General features: G+C 40.6%; 1 protein-coding gene across 1 annotated transcript; it reads right to left on the bottom strand.

Moving 5' to 3' along the window:
• Nucleotides 1-15,198: 15,198 nt before the first annotated feature.
• Nucleotides 15,199-16,847, bottom strand: LOC122755561 (histone H2B type 2-E-like). Its single transcript, XM_044004171.1, has 2 exons — nucleotides 16,300-16,847; nucleotides 15,199-15,806 (listed from the first exon to the last, which is right to left on the bottom strand). Exon 1 carries the CDS (start codon nucleotides 16,793-16,795, stop codon nucleotides 16,415-16,417), a length of 381 nt encoding a protein of 126 aa, XP_043860106.1. The 5' UTR covers nucleotides 16,796-16,847; the 3' UTR covers nucleotides 15,199-15,806; nucleotides 16,300-16,414.
• Between the last annotated feature and the right edge of the window lie 2,622 nt (nucleotides 16,848-19,469).

Below are 19,469 nucleotides of genomic sequence, written 5' to 3' on the forward strand. Positions count from 1 at the left end.
AACAACTTTGTTATGAAAGCTTCCCTGAAAATGTAGGATCCTAGGTTTTAGACTTGGAAGAATGCTTGATTAAAAGAGTACCTAGATTTTAGCAAAGCATTTGAAGTCTCCCATTCTATTCCCGTGGAAAGGGTGGAGGGAGATACATGGAGTAAGCAACAGTATAATTAGAATTCAAAAGTGGTTGAAAAGCAGACCCTAAAGAGTAGCCATTGTCAACCTGAAAATTAATGAAACAAGCAATATAATAAAATTAAGGTCTTTAGTTGAAGTAGAGGAGTTACAGCTTGAGACATTTCATAGCTGATGCTAAGAATCTAAATGATCTAAAGATGGGACTTAGGGGACAAAGGTTTATAATAGTGAAATTGCAGGGTCCAAGGGTATAGGCAGTTTTATACAGATTTTGGCCCTAAGCAGAATCCTATAAGACTAAATTTAATAGGGATAAATGTAAATTCTTAAACTTGGATTAAAGAAATTTTTCAAGGCAAAAGAGTCGAGTCAGGTGTGGCCACTCAGAAAAGTATTTAGATACTTTGTACCTTTCTTTATGCCACCGGTATTAAGTGATGAAGCTGGGATTTGAAAGCAAGTGCTTTTGACCTCTTTCCTTTATCTTTTTAATCCCAAGCACCTAACACTATTGTTTGTTTGGATTTTTTTTTGCCAGAAACCCTAAGGGTCTTCCCCATCCCCTCACCTCCCCCGCCTCACTCCCACCATGACCCTGATCTAATGGATTTATTTATTTTCTTTTTTCTTTCTTTAGTGAGGCAATTGGGGTTAAGTGACTTGCCTAAGGTCACACCGCTAGTAAGTGTTAAGTGTCTGAGGCCAGATTTGAACTCAGGTACTCCTGACTCCAGGGCCGGTGCTCTATCCACTGTGCCACCTAGCTGCCCCTACTTTCTTTTTTGATTAGGTAAAAGAGGCTTTTCTTTGCCTCCCTTCTTACCTAGATTTAATACACTGAGCCAGTGTTGCCTTAGGCAAACTGAGGCCTGTGAAAGGCCTTAACTTGAAGGCAAAGATTTCCCACTGCTTCGGGGACCATCTCCAGTTGCCCCTAATATATATCTTGCCACTGTGCCCAGATGGCTCTGGAGGAGAGTGAGGTTGGTGACCTTGCACAGTCCTCCATCACTTAAATCCAATTCACTGCAAGTCATGACATCACCCCAAAGTCACTAAGGACAAACAAAAACAACCTTACACTTAGTGGGTACTTAAAAATGTTTGTTTCCTTGGACTGGATGAGTATGAGAACATAAAGAAGAGGATGACCAGGATGTCTTCATGCATAGTGGCACAGACAAATCGGAATTCTTTTTCTAGTGTGGGTTTAACTTGATGGCCACTTTCCAACTTTGAAATTCTATAATTCTTGTATTCTGTGACCACTTATACCAAACCTCTGAAAAGGAACATGAAGCAATTTGCCTAAGATCTAACAGGTAGTAACACAAATTATCTGAAATATTTTTTAATTAGTTTAACAAAGATTTTCTAATGGCATTTTCAATTTTACAGTTAAGAACTTTTTCATGATTACCCTGAGGGAACTCAGTTTCAGGGTCGGGCAAAGAATGAACTTTCTCTGACTGCAATAGTGCTAATTATCTTTGCTAAGATTATCAAAGTATATTGGTACGTTATTAATTAAAGGAATGAGATTTTTAAAAATTGATCTTGATAGCTGTTGCAATCAGACATGGTGCTATCAGGTGCTTCTTGTCTCTCACTCTCACAAAGGTTCAAGCCAGGTCTGGATAGCAGTAGGTTGCTCAGCTATCAAGGGGCTCCCCAAGTCAAAAAAGCACAATAGGGGGCAGCAAGGTGATCCAGTAGATAAAGCACTGGCCCTGGATTCAGCCTCAGACACTTGACACTTAACTAGCTGTGTGACCCTGGGCAAGTCACTTAACCCTCATCGCCCCTCAAAAAAAAAAAGAGAAAAAAATAAATTCTTACTAGAGTAGATAGGTGGCACAGAGGATAGAACATCAGGCCTAGAGTCAAGAAGACTTGAGTTCAAATCCAGCCTCAGACACTTACTAGCTGTGTGACCTTGGGCATGTCATCTGTGTTTGCCTTGGTTTCTTCATGTATAAAATGAGCCAGAAAAGAAAATGGCAAGCCACTCCAGTATCTTTGCCAAGAAAACTTGAAAAGTTGTCACCAAGAGTCAGATACAACTGAAAAATTACTAAATAAAAAATTCTTTGTGTGTGTATGTGTGTGAGGCAATTGGGGTTAAGTGACTTGCCCAGGGTCACACAGTTAGTGTTAAGTGTCTGAGGCTGGATTTGAACTCAGGGCCCCCTAACTCCAGGGCAGGTACTCTATCCACTGTGCCACCCAGCTGCCCACAACAAATTCTTAATATGCCTGTTGAGGGTGCAGAACCCCTACCCCTAACCCAAACCTATACCCCATTTTCCCCCATTACATGCCCTTTAAGTAGTTCCTCATTCTAGATCTATATACCACAATCCAGATTTAGGGGAAATGTAACCAAAAATATTCCAATAAATCACGCTACAGACACAGAATGTTAGAATTTCCTTTTGTTATATAAAAATTAATAACCTAGATACAAATGAGAGTGTTAATGAACTACCTGGATTTGATGGAGCTGTCTTACTATCCAAAAGAATTTTTTGAAACCTTAGATTAACGAGATCAAAATGCCCTCCAACTGAACCCAGACAATATACAAGTGAGTGTCAAGCAAACCCCAAAGTTATTTGGGGTGTTGCATACCATTTTCCTCTCCAAATGTCTGGGAGTTTACAGCTAGCAGATAAACTCTACTTCTTTCCCAAGGATAATTGGTAGATTTTATGGCTCTCTAATAAACACTTTCATCTGCTAGAGCCATCCTGTTTTCCTCCCCAATAGTTGTAAAAACATCTGGGTATTCTTACTGTTGACAACCCCATTTGAATCATATACTCTTGTCATATTATTGCTTTTAAGTTGATCAAACTGATTTTATGCCAATGGAACTGATAATATCCAGCACTAACGAGACAGGAAAACTAAAAGTTAATCAATCTAAATCTGATTGATTTACCAATAGAGACCTAAAACTTGGAAGACTAAGATTGCTTAAATACTTTCATTAACAAAGGGGTTTGAAGCTTCTTCTTTGGAAAGAGTCTAGGCATGTACTTACTCCTCTTGCTCTTGGGACAAGACTCCTGCTATATTTTACTAATTGCTCTCTGATCTGTTCCGTGAATTTCTCACTATTTTCCCTAGGGGACAGTTATGAAAATAGGTTTTTGTTTTTTTCCCCACAGTTTCATCCATCTTTTAAATATCACTAACAGTCTACTGTTGGATAAGGAAGAAGGATTCAAGAGAAAGTTTGAAGTGGGAAGAATGACCATCATCCAGACTCTTAGAAAGCCTCCCCTCAAACAAGCCCGGCTCTCTCCCAAGCTTCCAGCAGGCTATCAGGAATTCTTCACCATTTATCTCAAGAAATATCACCCTTTGGCCATAATGATCTTGAGTATTCTTGTAACACTCAGTCTTTAGAAGTTTAGAATTACAAAGAAATCTAATCCAACCAGTTTCTGAAAAACAATCCAATCTATAGCATATTTGATAAGTGGCCTTACAGCATTTGTTCAAGGTAGGGATATACACTACCCCCAGCTCACTTCACCTGGAATAGCTCTAATTATTTAAGAAGTTTCTGCTTACAACTAGGCAAAACTGAAGCAAATCTAATCCTTCTTTCACATGATGATATTTCAAATAGTTATAAAACAATCATGTGCCTCCTAAGTCCTTTCTCCAGGAGAAACATCACCAGTTCATTCAATCAATTACAAGCTGGGGGGGGGGGGGCGGTGAATGTTGAAAACCTTCATCATCCTAGTTGCCTAGTTGGCATTCATATCAATGGCCTTCATATGATCCACCCAGAACTAACAATACTATTGATATGGCCCGACAAGGACAGAGTAGGGTAAAACTATCACAGCTTTATTCTCTGGATGCTCAAATATCAGAGAATTTGAGAACTGGAAAGGACCTCAATGGTCATCTAGTCCAACTGATGTAGGAGGCAAAAAAGGGTTAATAGAAAAATCTAAGACCCAAGCTCTAATACAGACATTAGCTCTAAAAGGGAGTCAGATCCCAGTTAATGGATAACTTATGTTAGGTCTTCGTACCCATAGTGATCAACATCCATAACGGACCAGAGCAGATCAGGTCAAAATAACAATAAAGGAAAAAGACAACCTATAGAAATTCTAATGAAAAATGATTTTATTTTGAAACTAGCCATCGGAATCAAAAAGAGACATACGCAGAAAAGGCCAAATTTGTCCCCAGATTCACCTTATGATGCGTAAACCCCCAAAACACACCTCCACTGAAAAAAGGTACCCACCTGGGGGTTGGTTTAGGATCCCCAGGAACTCCAAATTAGGACAGGCCCTCCCTTGTACCTCCCCAAGGTGGAGATTATTATAATGAGACTGATAATCAATTTATCCATACTATAAATATAACTGTCTTTCCTTTCCTTATTTGAGAGATACCTTTCCAATATTCTGGTTCTCTCCCTGTGGTCACCCACAGTATTGCAATAAAACTTGGGAAACTGAGTCACTGAGTCTTGTAATTCTTTTGGGATGACTCACAATCAATTGGACCCCAAATTCCAGCCCACATCACAACCCTTGTAGGTAACCACTCTAGATTATATATATATCTGACAAATAGTCATTCATATTCTTAAAGACCTCAAGTAATAACAATAACAACAAACATTTATATAGTGCTTACTATGTGTCAGGAACTGCACTAAGCACTTTAGAAAACTTATCTCATTTGATCCTCACACCAACCCTGGTAGGTAGGTTGAGAAAATTCAGGTAGATAGAGGTACTAAGTGTCTGAGGCTGGATTTAAACTCAAGTCTCCCAGTCTCTAAGCCCAGTGCTATATATCTAGTTCAATCAGATGAATAACTATACAGGTGTTCATTAGTAGGGGCAAACCTCTTGCCCTGAGATGGGAATTCATGATGTCAAAATATTGTAACCAGTCATAACTGGTTCCCCACCTATGAAGTCCTGTTCTTAGTTCTGTATTCTCCAAAACTATTTAAGGGAGCTGTCCCCTCATCCAGGGTCTTAGCTTTACTGAGGAAGCTGAGATCCTATTTAAGGATAAATTTATACTTCACTAATAAAGTGATCATACTCCGAACTTTGTGCCTCGGTTTACCTTGTTTTGATTTATTACCCCTGACGAAGGTCCCTGGACACTTCTGCCATCACCCAGATTGAAGAGACGTTCTCCTGCCATTGCCCCTTCTTGCCAGTAAATGGTGCCAACTTGTTCTTAGTCATAGACAACTATACCCATTCACTTGATTTATACCTTCAAGTAAATCACTTTCCTTCCAGAAAATCAGTATGAAAGTTGATTTGAGGGTATAATTAGTATCATGGGTAAATGGTTATCTCAGGGAGAGTACATACATGAGTTCAGCATTATCATCCAAAGTAATTAATATATGCATTATAATGGTTCTGTGGCAAGGAAAATTATATGGGGTCGCCTATAATTGTCCCAAGTTGTAGGGAATTTAGCTGGAAATTTACAATAAATTTGTTACTTAGAAATTAGAGGCTACTGCACCAGTTTGGGGGCATTAGCCCTTAATAAAGAATATTAAAATATTAGTAAAGAGATGGAGCACATGGCTCAGAAAATTAAGAAGCCCTACATACCTAGGATAGAGGGGAAAGAGAGATAAGCGTGGGAGAGGGAAGAGCATGCCAAGAGAGCGAGAGACCCCTCTCCATGGCTTTTAAACCTGTCTCAGGTAGAGGTGGGTCACTCCACCTTGATCCAAGGTAATTAGCTGGTAACATTCAAGTCCATTGATTGACAAGACTTGAAGGTGGTCTTAAGTTAGTTTACTTCCTTTAGTTAGTTAGGAAGGTAGATCTACATTTCCTTTGAAATTCTCCTGACTCTGGGCTGGACCTGCAAAACCAGCCAGAGTTGGCCAGTTGGCGAGGGGGGAGGGGGTGGAGAAGATGGATCTCTGAGTCTCCCGAACCCCATTATTTTCTCACAGTTCCCTCAAATATTTTAACCCAAGGGAATTTCCACAACAATAGGAATCTCAGACATATTTGGTCACAGCTAAGCTTTGTGGTGTCCTGAGAAAACTGAATAGGTAGTCATATTTACCTACAAGTTAGTAAAGGTTCCTGTTTCCAGCAAGGCCTCACCCAGTCTTTCCCCATCCTTTTTGCCAAGGCTATCTTCATCAAAATCCCCACCACCAACTTTCTGTTAGTGTCCTTTTCTACAAAGATAGCAAGGAAAATGGCAAGCTACCCAGATGCCTGTCTGCATGGCATCACCATCTCTCTCATCTTCTCGCAGTTCACATTGGGCTCAAGTAGGAGTTTCTTCTGTTTTCTTTGTTCCATGGCATCTTCTCAAAAGGACAAATAATGTGAATGCATTTTAAAAGCATGTATTTAGCAATTATTGTGCTAAGTGCTAGAGATCTAAATAAAAATTCAAAATAATTCCTGCTTTCAAGGAGCTCACCTTCTATTGGGTAGAGAGAATATATACAGGAGAAGAGAATGTGCAGAACAGATGCAAAAGCACTGTGGTCTCAAGTGTCTGACCCAGGGGTATGCTAGAGCCAGCCCTGAACTTAGAGAGCAACTATTATTAAATTTACAGCATTAGCATTTACACTTCAGAAGTCTGCAATGACTAAAAATCAAATTTGTTGATTGTTTAGACTTAAGGAAGTGATATATATTAAAATTAAATGTCAGGGAGTAGCTAGGTGGCACAGTGGATAAAGCAATGGCCCTGGATTCAGGAGGACTTGACTTCAAATCTAGCTTCAGACACTTGACAATTACTAGCTGTGTGACCCTGGGCAAGTCACTTAACCCTCATTGCACCGCCCCCCTTGCCCCAAAATTAAATGTCAGAGCCCAGATGTTAAACATTTGCCAGCATACTCCTGTGTTGCTTGAGCTCAGAAAAAAGGCAGCAGGAGGCTCAGGAATGAAGGCATCACCAGATTGGGTCTTGGTGACTATAGATATAACAATAACAACATGCATTTACATGGCACTTTATGGTTTGCAAAGTGCTTTACATCCATTATCTCATTTGAGTTTCACAATACCCCTCAGCATAGGCGCAAAGCAAATGATGATTTGTTTTCTTTAGTTTCATTTACATTGATAATATTCACTCTGTCACTTTTGACAATGAAACATTTTTAACATTACCAAGGATTTTGATGGAACTTTTTCTTTCCCAAGTGGCTACTGAGAAGGTTGAGGTTAAATACCTGTAGAGGCAGTCTCTTTAAGGATTGCTTTCCTGGTTAATGTCTGGGGAGAGTCAGGCTAGAAGCAGGGCCAAAAAGAGTGGGGGAGAAGGATGCTGCTATTCCCAGAGTTTGGGTATGAAGTTCTAGTCGGCCTCAACTGTGATTCGAACATTTCTCTCTAAGAACTGAAAGCAAAATACTGTCATATCAAAGAAAACTGTTAGGAGCAGCTAGGTGGCACAGTGGATAAAGCATCAGCCCTGGATTCAGGAGGACCTGAGTTCAAATTCAGCCTCAGACACTTGACACTTACTAGCTGTATGACCCTGGGCAAGTCACTTAACCTTCATTGCCCCCCCCCCAAAAAAAAATTACCTCCCTAGGGAAACCCTCAGGTAAGAGAATATGTCTCTCATAAAGCAGTGTACTATCATTCTCTTATACTGATGTCTATTTCTTGACAAGCAGGATGACTTCAGAAAGGCCTGGAAAGACATGTGTGAAATGATATATAATGAAGTAAGCAGAACCAAGAGCACATTGTACATAGAGACAGCAATGTTGTTTGATGAAGAACTGTGAATGACTTGACTATTCTCAATAATACAATGATCCAAGACAATCCCAAAGGTCTACTGGTGAAACATACTATCCACCTCCAAAGAAAGAACTGATATTGATGGAACAGACTGAAGCATGCTATTTTTCACTTTCTTTCATTTTTTTCTTTTAATCAAGTTTTCTTGTACAAAATGACAAATATGGTAATGTTTTACATAATCATACATGTATAACCTATATCTAATTGTTTGCCACCTAAAGGAGGTGAGGGAGGGAAAGAGGGATAAAAATTGGAACCAAAACTATAAATAAAAATGTTTATTATTACCCCCCAAAAAAAGGTCTATTTCTGTTCTCTACCTTACTCAGATGTCTCATCTCTAACATTTGTTGACCAGCTCACTTCATAGTCATTGCACTGGCTAAGCCCAGGTTGGCTGTGGTGGGAGAATTCATAGAGTTTATCTTGTAGCCTATCCCCCATGAATGCTAAGTTTATGAAGCTGAGTTGGGTCAGATCACTACACCTTTGCATGTATATCAGCAAGACAAGGATGTGGAAGGAGAGCAGATGGAGAAATATTAATGAAGAACAACACTGGTGAGAGATGCTATCACTGAGGGTATTGTTGCTATAAAAATTCATAATGTCACAGTCTTAGACAGTGGAAGACACAAGAGAGTGACTTCTATGAACATTGTGGAGCTGAAAGAGGCAGGTAAGCCTTTTGGGTTACTCTGTAGTCTTCCTTCAAGGTGATTCTAGGGTTGATTTTTTCCCAGACTCAGGTTCATTCCAAGAATCTCTTTTGCCTTTCATTCCTTAGCTAAGAGTTGGAAATATTGTGTTAGATTCTATCACTGAACCTTCTCTACTCTCCCTTATTCTGATACCTTTTGCACTTTGCCTTTCATCTTTTTCCACCTATTCAATGTGCTTTTCAAATTGTGCTTTCTCTTTTTCTCTAAAGAACACCTCTTTTTCCTCAGGTTGTTGGGGATTGGAGGGGGGAGAAATTTTGAAGTGGAGGACAGCTTCAGCAAGAATAAGTCTCAGAATAAGCAGGATCCTAGGTAGAACCACCATTCAAAGCTGGGTCTTCCAAAAGAAGGGATCTGGAATCAAATAGTCACATTTGGTGATTAAACATAGGGCATATAAGACTTGAGTTTTTCTTGTCCCAGGGAACATCAAAGCTACTCTGGAGAAGGAAGAAATTCAAAGTGTTAGCTCTGTACCTCTGTTCATCCTAAAGATCTAAGTTGGAATGGATTTACACACTTTCTCTTACCATAGTTATATTTCTGAGTGAAGGAAAAAAACTAACCTGCTGTTTGGAAATCAAGCCCAATTTACCCACAGTAATCAGTACCCATAGCGGGGACATAAAGGGACTGGTTATATAACAATGATAAAATTGACAGGCTATAGAAACTCAGACTAGAAATAAATGATAAATGAAGATGTTTTGAAACTAAGCATGGGAATCAGAGAGACATGCGCAGAAAAGGCCAAATTTGTCCCCAGATTCACCTTATGACATGTAAACCCCCAAAACACACCTCCACTGAAAAAGGTACCCACCTTGGGGATTGGCTTAGGACCCCAAGAACTCCAAATTAGGATAAGCCCTCCCCTGTACCTCCCTAAGGTGGAGATTATTATAATGAGACTGATAATTTATCCATACTATAAATAGAACTTTTTTCTTTCACTATTTGAGAGATATCTTTCCACTATTCTGGTTCTCTCCCTGTGGTCACTCACAGTATTGCAATAAAACTTGGGAAACTGAGTCACTGAGTCTTGTGATTCTTTTGGGATGACTCACTATCAATTTGACCCTTAATTCTAGCCCACATCAAATTCACCCATGGGTGACTTCTGGCTAATTTTGACATTACTTTCACCCTTTTTTACTCTCATTGAGAAGAGAACTGACTAGTCCTTTTTCTCTACCCTATTGTTCCCTTCTTCCTCCAATGACACTCATTTGGGAGGGGATTACCCTCCACTCCTCCCACGAGAACCCCTCCCTCCCCTACCCCACCCCTCCCCCCTTTTTTCAAGTTTCTGCCAGTATTGCAGGCTCCTTCCTTGGTATAAGGAGTTTCCACTGACACCATGAAACTGGATCTGAAAATATCCCTCTATCAAAGAATTACTCGCACACACAATCCAATCGAAGTTTAAATAAAAGTTTTTATTGTTTAACTCCTGGGGAAGAGCAGCTTTATGGCATGTTCCTCAATCAGCCAGAGTAAAGACAATACTTTCATAGGGGGATTGGGGGAGACTTGAAACTGAAAAGTTACAGCTGTTGGGGAGTGGGGGTGCTTGAAACATTTGGGGGCCACAAGGTTATCATCACTACCCAATCCTAGTCACAGAATAAGAACATCTGGGTTCCAATTAGATTCCTGCTATAAATTTCAAGGCACCCAACTTTCTGTGTGCCCATGACACATCTGCTTTGTTATTTGTTTGACTAACCACCATCTGGTTAATTAACTGCTTTGCTTTTCCAAGGAAAGAGCAATCTGACTCCAGCAAGTTGATCAACCATATTTCTCCATGGTCAGTGTCCTCCTCAGGGTCAGAGAATCCCTAAGTGAACCCAGGCCTACTCAGCTGTTACTACACCACATACATGTGTCTTTCTCTTGTAATAAATCAAGTTACTACCTATATCTTGTGGAGTCACGATTTTTGGTTAAGACATATGTCACGTGTGTCCAAATACCATGTGGGGATTACATCAGCCAAGCACTCCTCAAATGTTCAAATGTACTGGGATCTTTAACGAGTTTCTGTTATAAATTTATTTTGTGTGGAGTGTAAACCAAGGAAAACCTCTCTTCGCCCCCCCACCCTTTGTAGAGCAATGAGGGTTAAGTGACTTGCCCAAGGTCACACAGCTAGTAAATGTCAAGTGTCTGGTTTGAACTGAGGTCCTCCTGAATCCAGGGCCAGTGCTTTATCCATCGCACCACCTAGCTGCCCCCAGGAAAACCTCTCTTAATGGAATTTAGATCTCTTTCCCCAAAGTAAAAGACTGAAGAAGGATTAGGCCAGTTCTCCAGAGAATGCAAAGGCCTCTACTTGAAATTTGAATCCTTTTCTTCCTAAAAGGGAAGGAAAACCAGAGAAAGACAATGGCTGTAAAAATTAAAAGAAAGGTTTTATTAAGCAGGGAAGAAAATCTAGCATGACCATGGGTGTTGTTCAGCCTATTGAGGATTAGGACCCCATGCAATAAATTGCAAGGGTTTGTATACAGTTTAAACAAAGGCAGGTAAGAAATCTGGAGGAAAGGTGGCCTTAGAAAGGCCCACTCCCAAAGGGAGGGTGTGTGTGTGTGTGTGTGTGTGTGTGTGTGTAATTCCAGCGATGCAGGATGTGGCCTTTGATACACAAACAGAAGACATTCTTGTTGCTAGGCAGTTCAATTCAAGGCTTGATTTTGCAGATTTCTTCAAAAAGAAAAGGATTTTTCCAAAGTTAGAGAATAACTGAAGATAAGGTCCATATCCATAGTCACATATCCTGCAGTGTTTCACTGCTTTCGGGGTTACTGATTCCCTGCATGTTCAGCTGGGTTTACTCTTGGTCACACAAAGGGCAAAGGATTGTTAGTGAAGACAGTTGTTCTGGTTACCTGCATAATTGTGGGCTCAAGCAAATCAGGGTACCCATTTTCACAGGAGGAAACATTTAGCTGTTCTATGCCTGCTTTGCGCTGGATATTTTTCTGCTCCCTATCCCCTGTTTGAGAGACCCTAGACAAAAGCCAAACCCAAACCCAAGCAAAAAGTGATTTTTTTCCCCCTTCTGGGCCTCTTGGGGCTTTAGAGAATGGGAGGGGGGGGGGGAAGCCTGATTCCTTTCTTTAGAGATTAGACTCCCATGACTGATCCTTGTCTGCATGTATATAGGTACAAAGTTAAGCCTAAATAGAAGAGGCCCAGTAGGTCTTATTATACTATTCATTTCATATTACTCCCTTTCATGCACTAAGCAGCTAGGTGGTCCAAGTATAAACCTTAAAATACTATATAAATATGATGGTGGTGGTGGTGGTGATGCACTTACTTTTTCTTTTTCTTTCTTTTTTTTTTTTTTTTTTGTGAGGCAATTGGGGTTAAGCAACTTGCCCAGGGTCACACAGCTAGTGTTAAGTGAAGTCGGATTTGAAGTCAGGTCCTCCTGACTCCAGGGCTGGTGCTCTATCCACTGCGCCACCTAGCTGCCCCATGATGCACTTTCTGTTCCATTTAAACTAGCCTAAAGGCTATGTTCTATGAAATAATCTATCTCTACTTTCATGTTTTTTCACAAGTATTTCTTCTTGACAGGAATGTACTCCATCAGCACTGTCCTCTCCTAATATCCCTAGCATGGAGAAGGTAGAGTTTTGGGGAAACATCTCCCCAGAAAAAAAAAGGAAGCTTAGAAATAAAATTATGAAAATAGAGTCCCTCAGGTTGGCAAGGACAAGAGCCTTAGTGATTTCTATCTTGAAGGAGGCCTCCACTATCTTAGAAATTTCCTGCTCCACCAGCATATTGTGATAAGACTAACTTTAGAGAAATGCATAAATGCATTATCTCACCAAAACAAACCAGATCTTAGCAACTCATGAAACGCCAAGGTTAATAAATTCTAACCCCAAGGTTAACACATTCTTCCCCAAATCACCTAATATGCTGATTTTACCAGTTAACCTCCAAAATAAGGAAAGTGGCTGAACAATCTCAATTGATAAATTGGTTTTTTTTTTAATCTGGCAGTAATGTTACCCTGAGGCTATGTAAAACACTAGATATGTTTATCTTCCTAGTAATTAAACTTTTATCTTAACGCTTCTTTATTTACTGACCTAAGGACAAACCAACGGAGGTGGGAGGACCTTAGGACCTCTGGGTTGAATAGTTACAGAATACTAGCTTCCATCAAAACATAATGTATGTTATTCTTCAGTTACTGGCCTCTTTCTCTCTGGAAACCACTTTGTATTACTTTTATCTTCTTTTTATTTATTTATTTTTATTTATGTCCTATTCCCTAGTAGAATATAAATTTCTGGAGAGGAGAGATTGTTTCATTATGTGCCTTGTATATAGTAGGTGCTTAATGAGTGTTTGTTGACTTGAACACTAAAGTCCAGAAAGTGAGAAACCCCCTGCAAAGTGTATCTAGGCCTTTATTTAGAGAGTTCCTGGCAATGCTTATGAATCTTATGATTCTGTTTTTTCAGTTCAAATTATTTATATAAATATTTTGGGTAGAGGCATTAAGGTCACCAAGTCATATTGATGTAGAAGGTAAAGAAGGGCTTCTAATTTAGATCTGAGCTCCAAGAGGGATTCAGACCCCAGTTCTGAAAGGGATTAATGGATAACTTAAGACTTGGGCCCTCATCAAAGTCAGGGCCTAGGTTCTTGTTAACTGGTACCTGGAGGTCTGGCTCCTATTAATTACCCCCATTAATCACCACCCACAACAAAAACATAAAGAGGCAGGTTATAGAAATCCTGATTGATAAATGTTAATAGCCAGAAACTAGGCCTAAGAATGACACAGGGATGGACACTCTTGATGTAGGAGGCAAAAAAAGGGGTTAACAGAAAAACCTAAGACCCAAGCTCTAAGAAGGGATTCAGACTCCAGTTAATGGATAACTGACAAGTCAGGATGCTAAGTTTTCTTACCCACATAAATCAGTACCCATAACAGGAACATAGGGAGCTAGGCCATGAAGACCTTAAACTATAACAATGATAAAATGACAGGCTGGAGAAATTCAGACTAGAAATAAATGATAAATGAAGATATTTTGAAAACTGGGCATGGAATTCAGAAAGAGACATGTTTAGAAAAGGCCAAATTTGTCCCCAGATTCACCTTATGACGTGCAGAAAAAGGTACCCACCTTGGGTGTTGGCTTAGGACCCCAGGAACTCCAAATTAGAACAGACACTCCCCTGTACCTCCCTAAAGTGGAGATTATTATGAGACTGATAATCAATTTATCTATATTATAAATATAGCTATCTTTTCTTTCCTTATTTGAGAGATACCTTTCTATATTTCTTTTAGTTCTCTCCCTGTGGTCAACAATCTTTCAATAAAACTTGGGAAACTGAGTCACTGAGTCTTATAATTCTTTTGGGATGACTCACGATCAGTTTGACCCTAATTCCATCCCACATCAAGGTGACATGGTCAGATCTGCACGTTAGGAAGATCAATTTGATAATTATCTGGAGGATGAATTGATATGAAGCACTCTTTCATATATATACATGTATATGTACATGTACATGAGTATATTTATATGGGTGTATGTGTATATGTACATATATACATATATGTGTATACATATGTATGTCTCTACTTATAGTAGGATATTGCAAAAGTCCAGATATGAATGATAAGGGCCTGTACTAGGGTAGTGGGAGTATCAGAGGAGAGAAGGGGGTAAATACAAGAAATAGTACCTGGGGCAGCTAGATAGCGCAGTGGATAGAGCACCAGCCCTGGAATCAGGAGGACCTGAGTTCAAATCTGGCCTCAGACACTTAACACTTACTGGCTGTGTAACCCTGGGCAAGTTACTTAACCCCAATTGCCTCGCCAAAAAAAAAAAGAGAAATGGTACCAAGGTAAAGCTGACAGGACTCAGGTGTAAGAGAACATGCCACCTAGGTGACTGAGAGGATGCTGGTGTCCTCGGACAGATAGATGGGGGAAATAATGAGTTCAGTTTGGGACATGTTGACATCATAAGCCTATGGGACATTCAGTTTTGTGGGGACCACTTTTTAATTGGGGAGTGTTAGCTAAGTGGTTCGCTGCAATATTGGGGCAAGGAGACCCACAGCCTCCCTCAAAACAGAGCAGGATTTATTTAACAAGAATGAACTTAAAAAAACACACACACAAACAGGATCAGTAGGATCAAGGGAAAGGAAATAAAATGGGGAAAGGGAAATTACAACCTGAATAACACCACCGACCAGGAATCAGCTGAGAATACACAGCAGCGTCCTGTTGCCTTCCAGCTTCCAGCTAGAATGGCAAATCTCCTTCCCAGCAGACCCTAGACAGCCCCCAGCCAATTGGCTGGCCACTCTGACAGTCACATGACTGCCCTCACTAGGCTTCCAATCATTATAATTTTACCAGGCCCATGTGGGCATCGGTGAATGGTGATGACTTGAGGTGCCCGAGCCATAGGGACTGCTACAACCAGTGGGTGGAGCACCGTTTGCAGAGCCCCAGAGGCCAGTGTGCACCGAGGTTTTTTTGTTTAATTCTAGCCAAAAAATGGGGTCATAAAAACCTCAAATAACAATTCTTTACAGTTTGAACTCTCTAATAGGCAGTTGCAAATGCAAACTGGAAGTCAGAATAGATAATGGATAATAAATCATAGCTTTCCTAGGAGTCAGGAATACCTGCTTCAAGTCTTGTCTCAGATACAAACTGTAAGTTTGCATACCCTGGGCAAGACATTTTAACTTCAAAGTTCATCTGGCAACTTTTTAAGATTTAAGTGCAGATCAGCATTGAGCAGAGAAAGTTTCTCTTTCTTTTATTTTTTTTTCAAATGGTTAAGTGACTTGCCCAGGGTCACACAGCTAGTGTCAAGTGTCAGGGATCAGATTTCATCTCAGGTCCTCATGAATCCCTGCTGGTGCTTTATCCACTGAGAAGAGAGGGATGGTTGAAGGTGTGGCAGTCAAGAGGGGACGGCCGGTCAAAATAAAAAGAGTCGCTTGGTGGCAGCAGAGGATTCAGAGTTCAAGTTCCTGTGTCAGTGGGCATCCTTACAGTGTCTCCTCGCTAGTCTGGCCTTTTTTCCTGGTCTTCCACTACGTTCCTGTTCTTTTAAATGAGAAATATTCAAAGAAAGGGGAATTAAAGGAGAAAAACTTTAGGTACAGTCGAATACAATTTCAAGAGCTCCTACAAGACTGAGAAGGCCTTGAGAATGGGTTTTATAAGATGACTTTGCCGCTCTCGGGTACGTTCACTTCACACCACACCGCACACCAGGGGCTCTCAGGACTGGAAACCAGTTCTCGAACTAGAAATCGGACCTGTATTGTAAAAGACTATCCATGCTTAAAAAATTAGTCCAATGAATTTAAGTACTCAGCAAGCACAATAGTCTCTGGCTGCCGCATAGAAGGCAAGGTTTGGGGAAAGCAGGCACCGCGCAGGGAAATCCTTTTAACACCACAGCCTTCAAAAGACAAAAATGGAACGGTTATATGCGCTAATCTATCCTCACCTAAGGGGCCACTTTACAGCCAACACGGTAATGGGGGGCAGAAGGAAAAAACAGGAGAGAAAAATCTTTTGAAATTTTACAAACCTTGAAAAGAGACTCCCTGAAGAGAATGTAGCCTTTACAGCTCTTTTTTAGTAAGATTGTGTGGCTCTTAAAAGAGCCTTTGGATTTTTCAAGTCGGGGGTTCTTCCAGGGTAATCTACTTGGAGCTCGTGTACTTGGTGACGGCCTTGGTACCCTCGGACACGGCGTGCTTGGCCAGCTCGCCGGGCAGCAGCAGGCGCACGGCCGTCTGGATCTCCCGGGACGTGATGGTGGAGCGCTTGTTGTAGTGCGCCAGGCGGGAAGCCTCGCCGGCGATGCGCTCGAAGATGTCGTTGACGAAGGAGTTCATGATGCCCATGGCCTTAGAAGAGATGCCCGTGTCGGGGTGGACCTGCTTCAGCACCTTGTACACATAGATAGAGTAGCTCTCTTTGCGGTTCCGTTTGCGCTTCTTGCCATCTTTCTTCTGCGCCTTAGTCACAGCCTTCTTAGATCCCTTCTTGGGGGCGGGAGCGGACTTAGCTGGCTCAGGCATCTTTGGAGCAATGCAGTGGGAGAGAATATGGTATTTCTTCTGCGGAGCTCCTTAATACTTATACAGGGCGTATGCAAATAGAGGTACCTTCAAAGTCCCTTTCTGATTGGAGAATTCTTAGTAAGGTTATCATGACTAAGCATTGCCCAATGTAAATGACAGATTCCAATCCTGCTTTCCTATTGGTTACGTAAATATACGTCGCGTCCAGCGATATAGTGATTTTTCGCATTCAGTAGAATTGCGGCAGTCACCTAATGCTGGCTTTGCATTAGGGATATTTTTTCTTTTAAACTTTACTGCTTTCAATTTGTGCTTTTCCTGTGGACCCGAAAAGCTAGGACAAAGACCTCCAGTTATTATTTTTTTTAATAGTTGGTGCAGTTTCTAGTAGGGCGCATGCGTATTGTGCTTCGTAAACGTGCTTAGGGCGCCTGAGGGCCGGGAAGCCGTGCTGCGTTGGAGCGGCGTAGCTGGGGAGATGGACGAATGTGGTTCCACCATATGGTCGCTGGTTATTTTCCACAGCCAGGAGCTCAATACGCTGCGGGGCGGTGACCGTCGCCTAGAGAGGCTTCTGGCTGCTTAGCAATACTCACGAAACCACAAGCCTCTATTTTCCCCAAGAAGCCGAAAAGCTCTTTTAAGAGCCAGCTACCCCTCCCCAGAATTATGTTCTAGAAGAAATTTTTTTTTTGCTTGATTCCTTCAATGTTCCTTCATTTAAACCAAACCATTGCCAGCTCCGCCCATTATTAACATTTATCTAAAAGGTCCAGCTATCCGGAATTCTGCAGTTGACATACAATTCGGTAGATTTGAACATATGCACACACGTGATACTTTTTTTCCAGGGGTGGGAGTGGAAGAATTCCTTGGGGCAGGTTTTTTTCCCCAATGAAGTGGATGCAAAACATTTTATAGGGACAGTGAATTCAAGTGCAAACATTACTTTCAAAGCCATATTAATATATACAGTGAGATCAGAGGAAATAAAATCAATGCAATTAAAATTTTTTTTTTTGAGAAAATTGTATCAAGTAGAAAGAGCACTTGGTTAGAAGCCATAATGGTTCTTTGAAAAGGCTAGGGAGAGTTTATTTTCAGGCTCTCCTCCGGGTCTCAGATGTGACTTTGTATATCCTCTAACAATAACCGAGGGCCACTCAGCTTAGAGAAAGAAATTCCGCTTATTTTATCGGGAAGAGAAGATAGGAGGGAGAGACAGATGGGGGGGGAGTTCCCAAGGGAATATTTGATGTGAAGGTGACAGTTTTCATCAGAATTAAAAAGTATCCCTTCAAGTATTCAAAGTATTCAATGAAGAAAAGGAGACTAAATGACCAAATACTTTTATGATTAATAAAGAAGCCCACTTTATCCATAGAAGCACTGAGATAACCATTTAGACAAAATTGCTGTTGTCTCTTATCCAAGGACGACTAATGTAAAAAAAATTCCTGCAAAGGCTGTATTATTAGGACCTCTCCCTGCCATGTATCCAGGCACATGCTTTGGTTTAAATTAACTTTAGTACTGGGCAGCTTGTTGAAAAATTAAATACAGGTTTTGTACCCATCCTCCTACAAAATAAACAAGAAAGAACCATGATCATGTTGGAGACCCTGATCCTCAGAGGGGAGCTCGGGGACTCCCTCTTTCGGAGGATATATAAGGTTTTTTTTTTTCTGTGGGTTACAGGCATTGTCAGTTACAGATCAACCCAAAAGCAAATACTAAAACAAATACAAGAATGGATGTAACTGAGGCATCATGATAAGATTACGGGATTCCAAAAAAGGGTTTGGCAAGGATGAGGACACCAAGATGTCACCATAAGATAGGGACTTACTATCCTGAGGGAAAAGAAGTCACTAGATAGTGTCTTTTATCTGCTAGCTATCTGGGTTCAGTTTGGAGTTCAGTTGAAGGACATTTTGTTCCTATTGATCCAAGGTTTCATAAAAAAATACTTTTGGATAAGAAAGCAGCTTCATCAAATCCAGGTGATCCATATATTCATATTAACAAGCTCAATGAACTCTCATCCTAGTACCCTGGGGGCAAATTGCTTATAGTTTAGGTTATGGTTCATGAGTACGATTTTCCCAGAAAAAGAGTAGGAAAGTATTTAATATACAGTATGAAATAGGTATGGGACAGGTATTTTATTCCTAACCACACACAAATGTGCTAAAAATAAAAGACTCACTACTACTGTATTACTATTAAGCTTATGGACAGAAGTTCATGAGCTATGGTTTTAGGAGTGAGTAACTGTAGGTACTTTTAACCTAAAGGTAGTAGATGCCCTCTGATAGAGCCAACTCTTCAGTGTAAATTGAGGGAGCAGCCTTAGGACTCAGGTACACATATATGACACTATGTTCATGCTGAACTTCCCTTACATTTAAATAGAATATAAACTCCTTGAGAGCAGGGACTATTTTTTCTCTATATTTAAATCTAATACTTTCCCTATTATTTGTTATCTTCCAACCAGACCAGGAGCTCCACAAGGGCGGGTCCTATATAATCTAAAGTGTCTACCTGCCTCAGTTCTTAAAACAGATCTCTGAACATAGCATGATGTATGTTGAATGAAAGGATGCATATTCTGTTGCTACCATCTTACTTCTTATCCTCATTGTAGGATTTAAAAAATATTCTGAAA

The sequence above is a fragment of the Dromiciops gliroides genome, chromosome 4 (assembly GCF_019393635.1).
Source record: "Dromiciops gliroides isolate mDroGli1 chromosome 4, mDroGli1.pri, whole genome shotgun sequence".
NCBI classification, from domain to species: domain Eukaryota; kingdom Metazoa; phylum Chordata; class Mammalia; order Microbiotheria; family Microbiotheriidae; genus Dromiciops; species Dromiciops gliroides.

What these genes read in the sequence shown, in the direction of transcription:
- LOC122755561 (XM_044004171.1), bottom strand. Translation starts at nt 16,795, where the DNA reads ATGCCTGAGCCAGCTAAGTCCGCTCCCGCCCCCAAGAAGGGATCTAAG.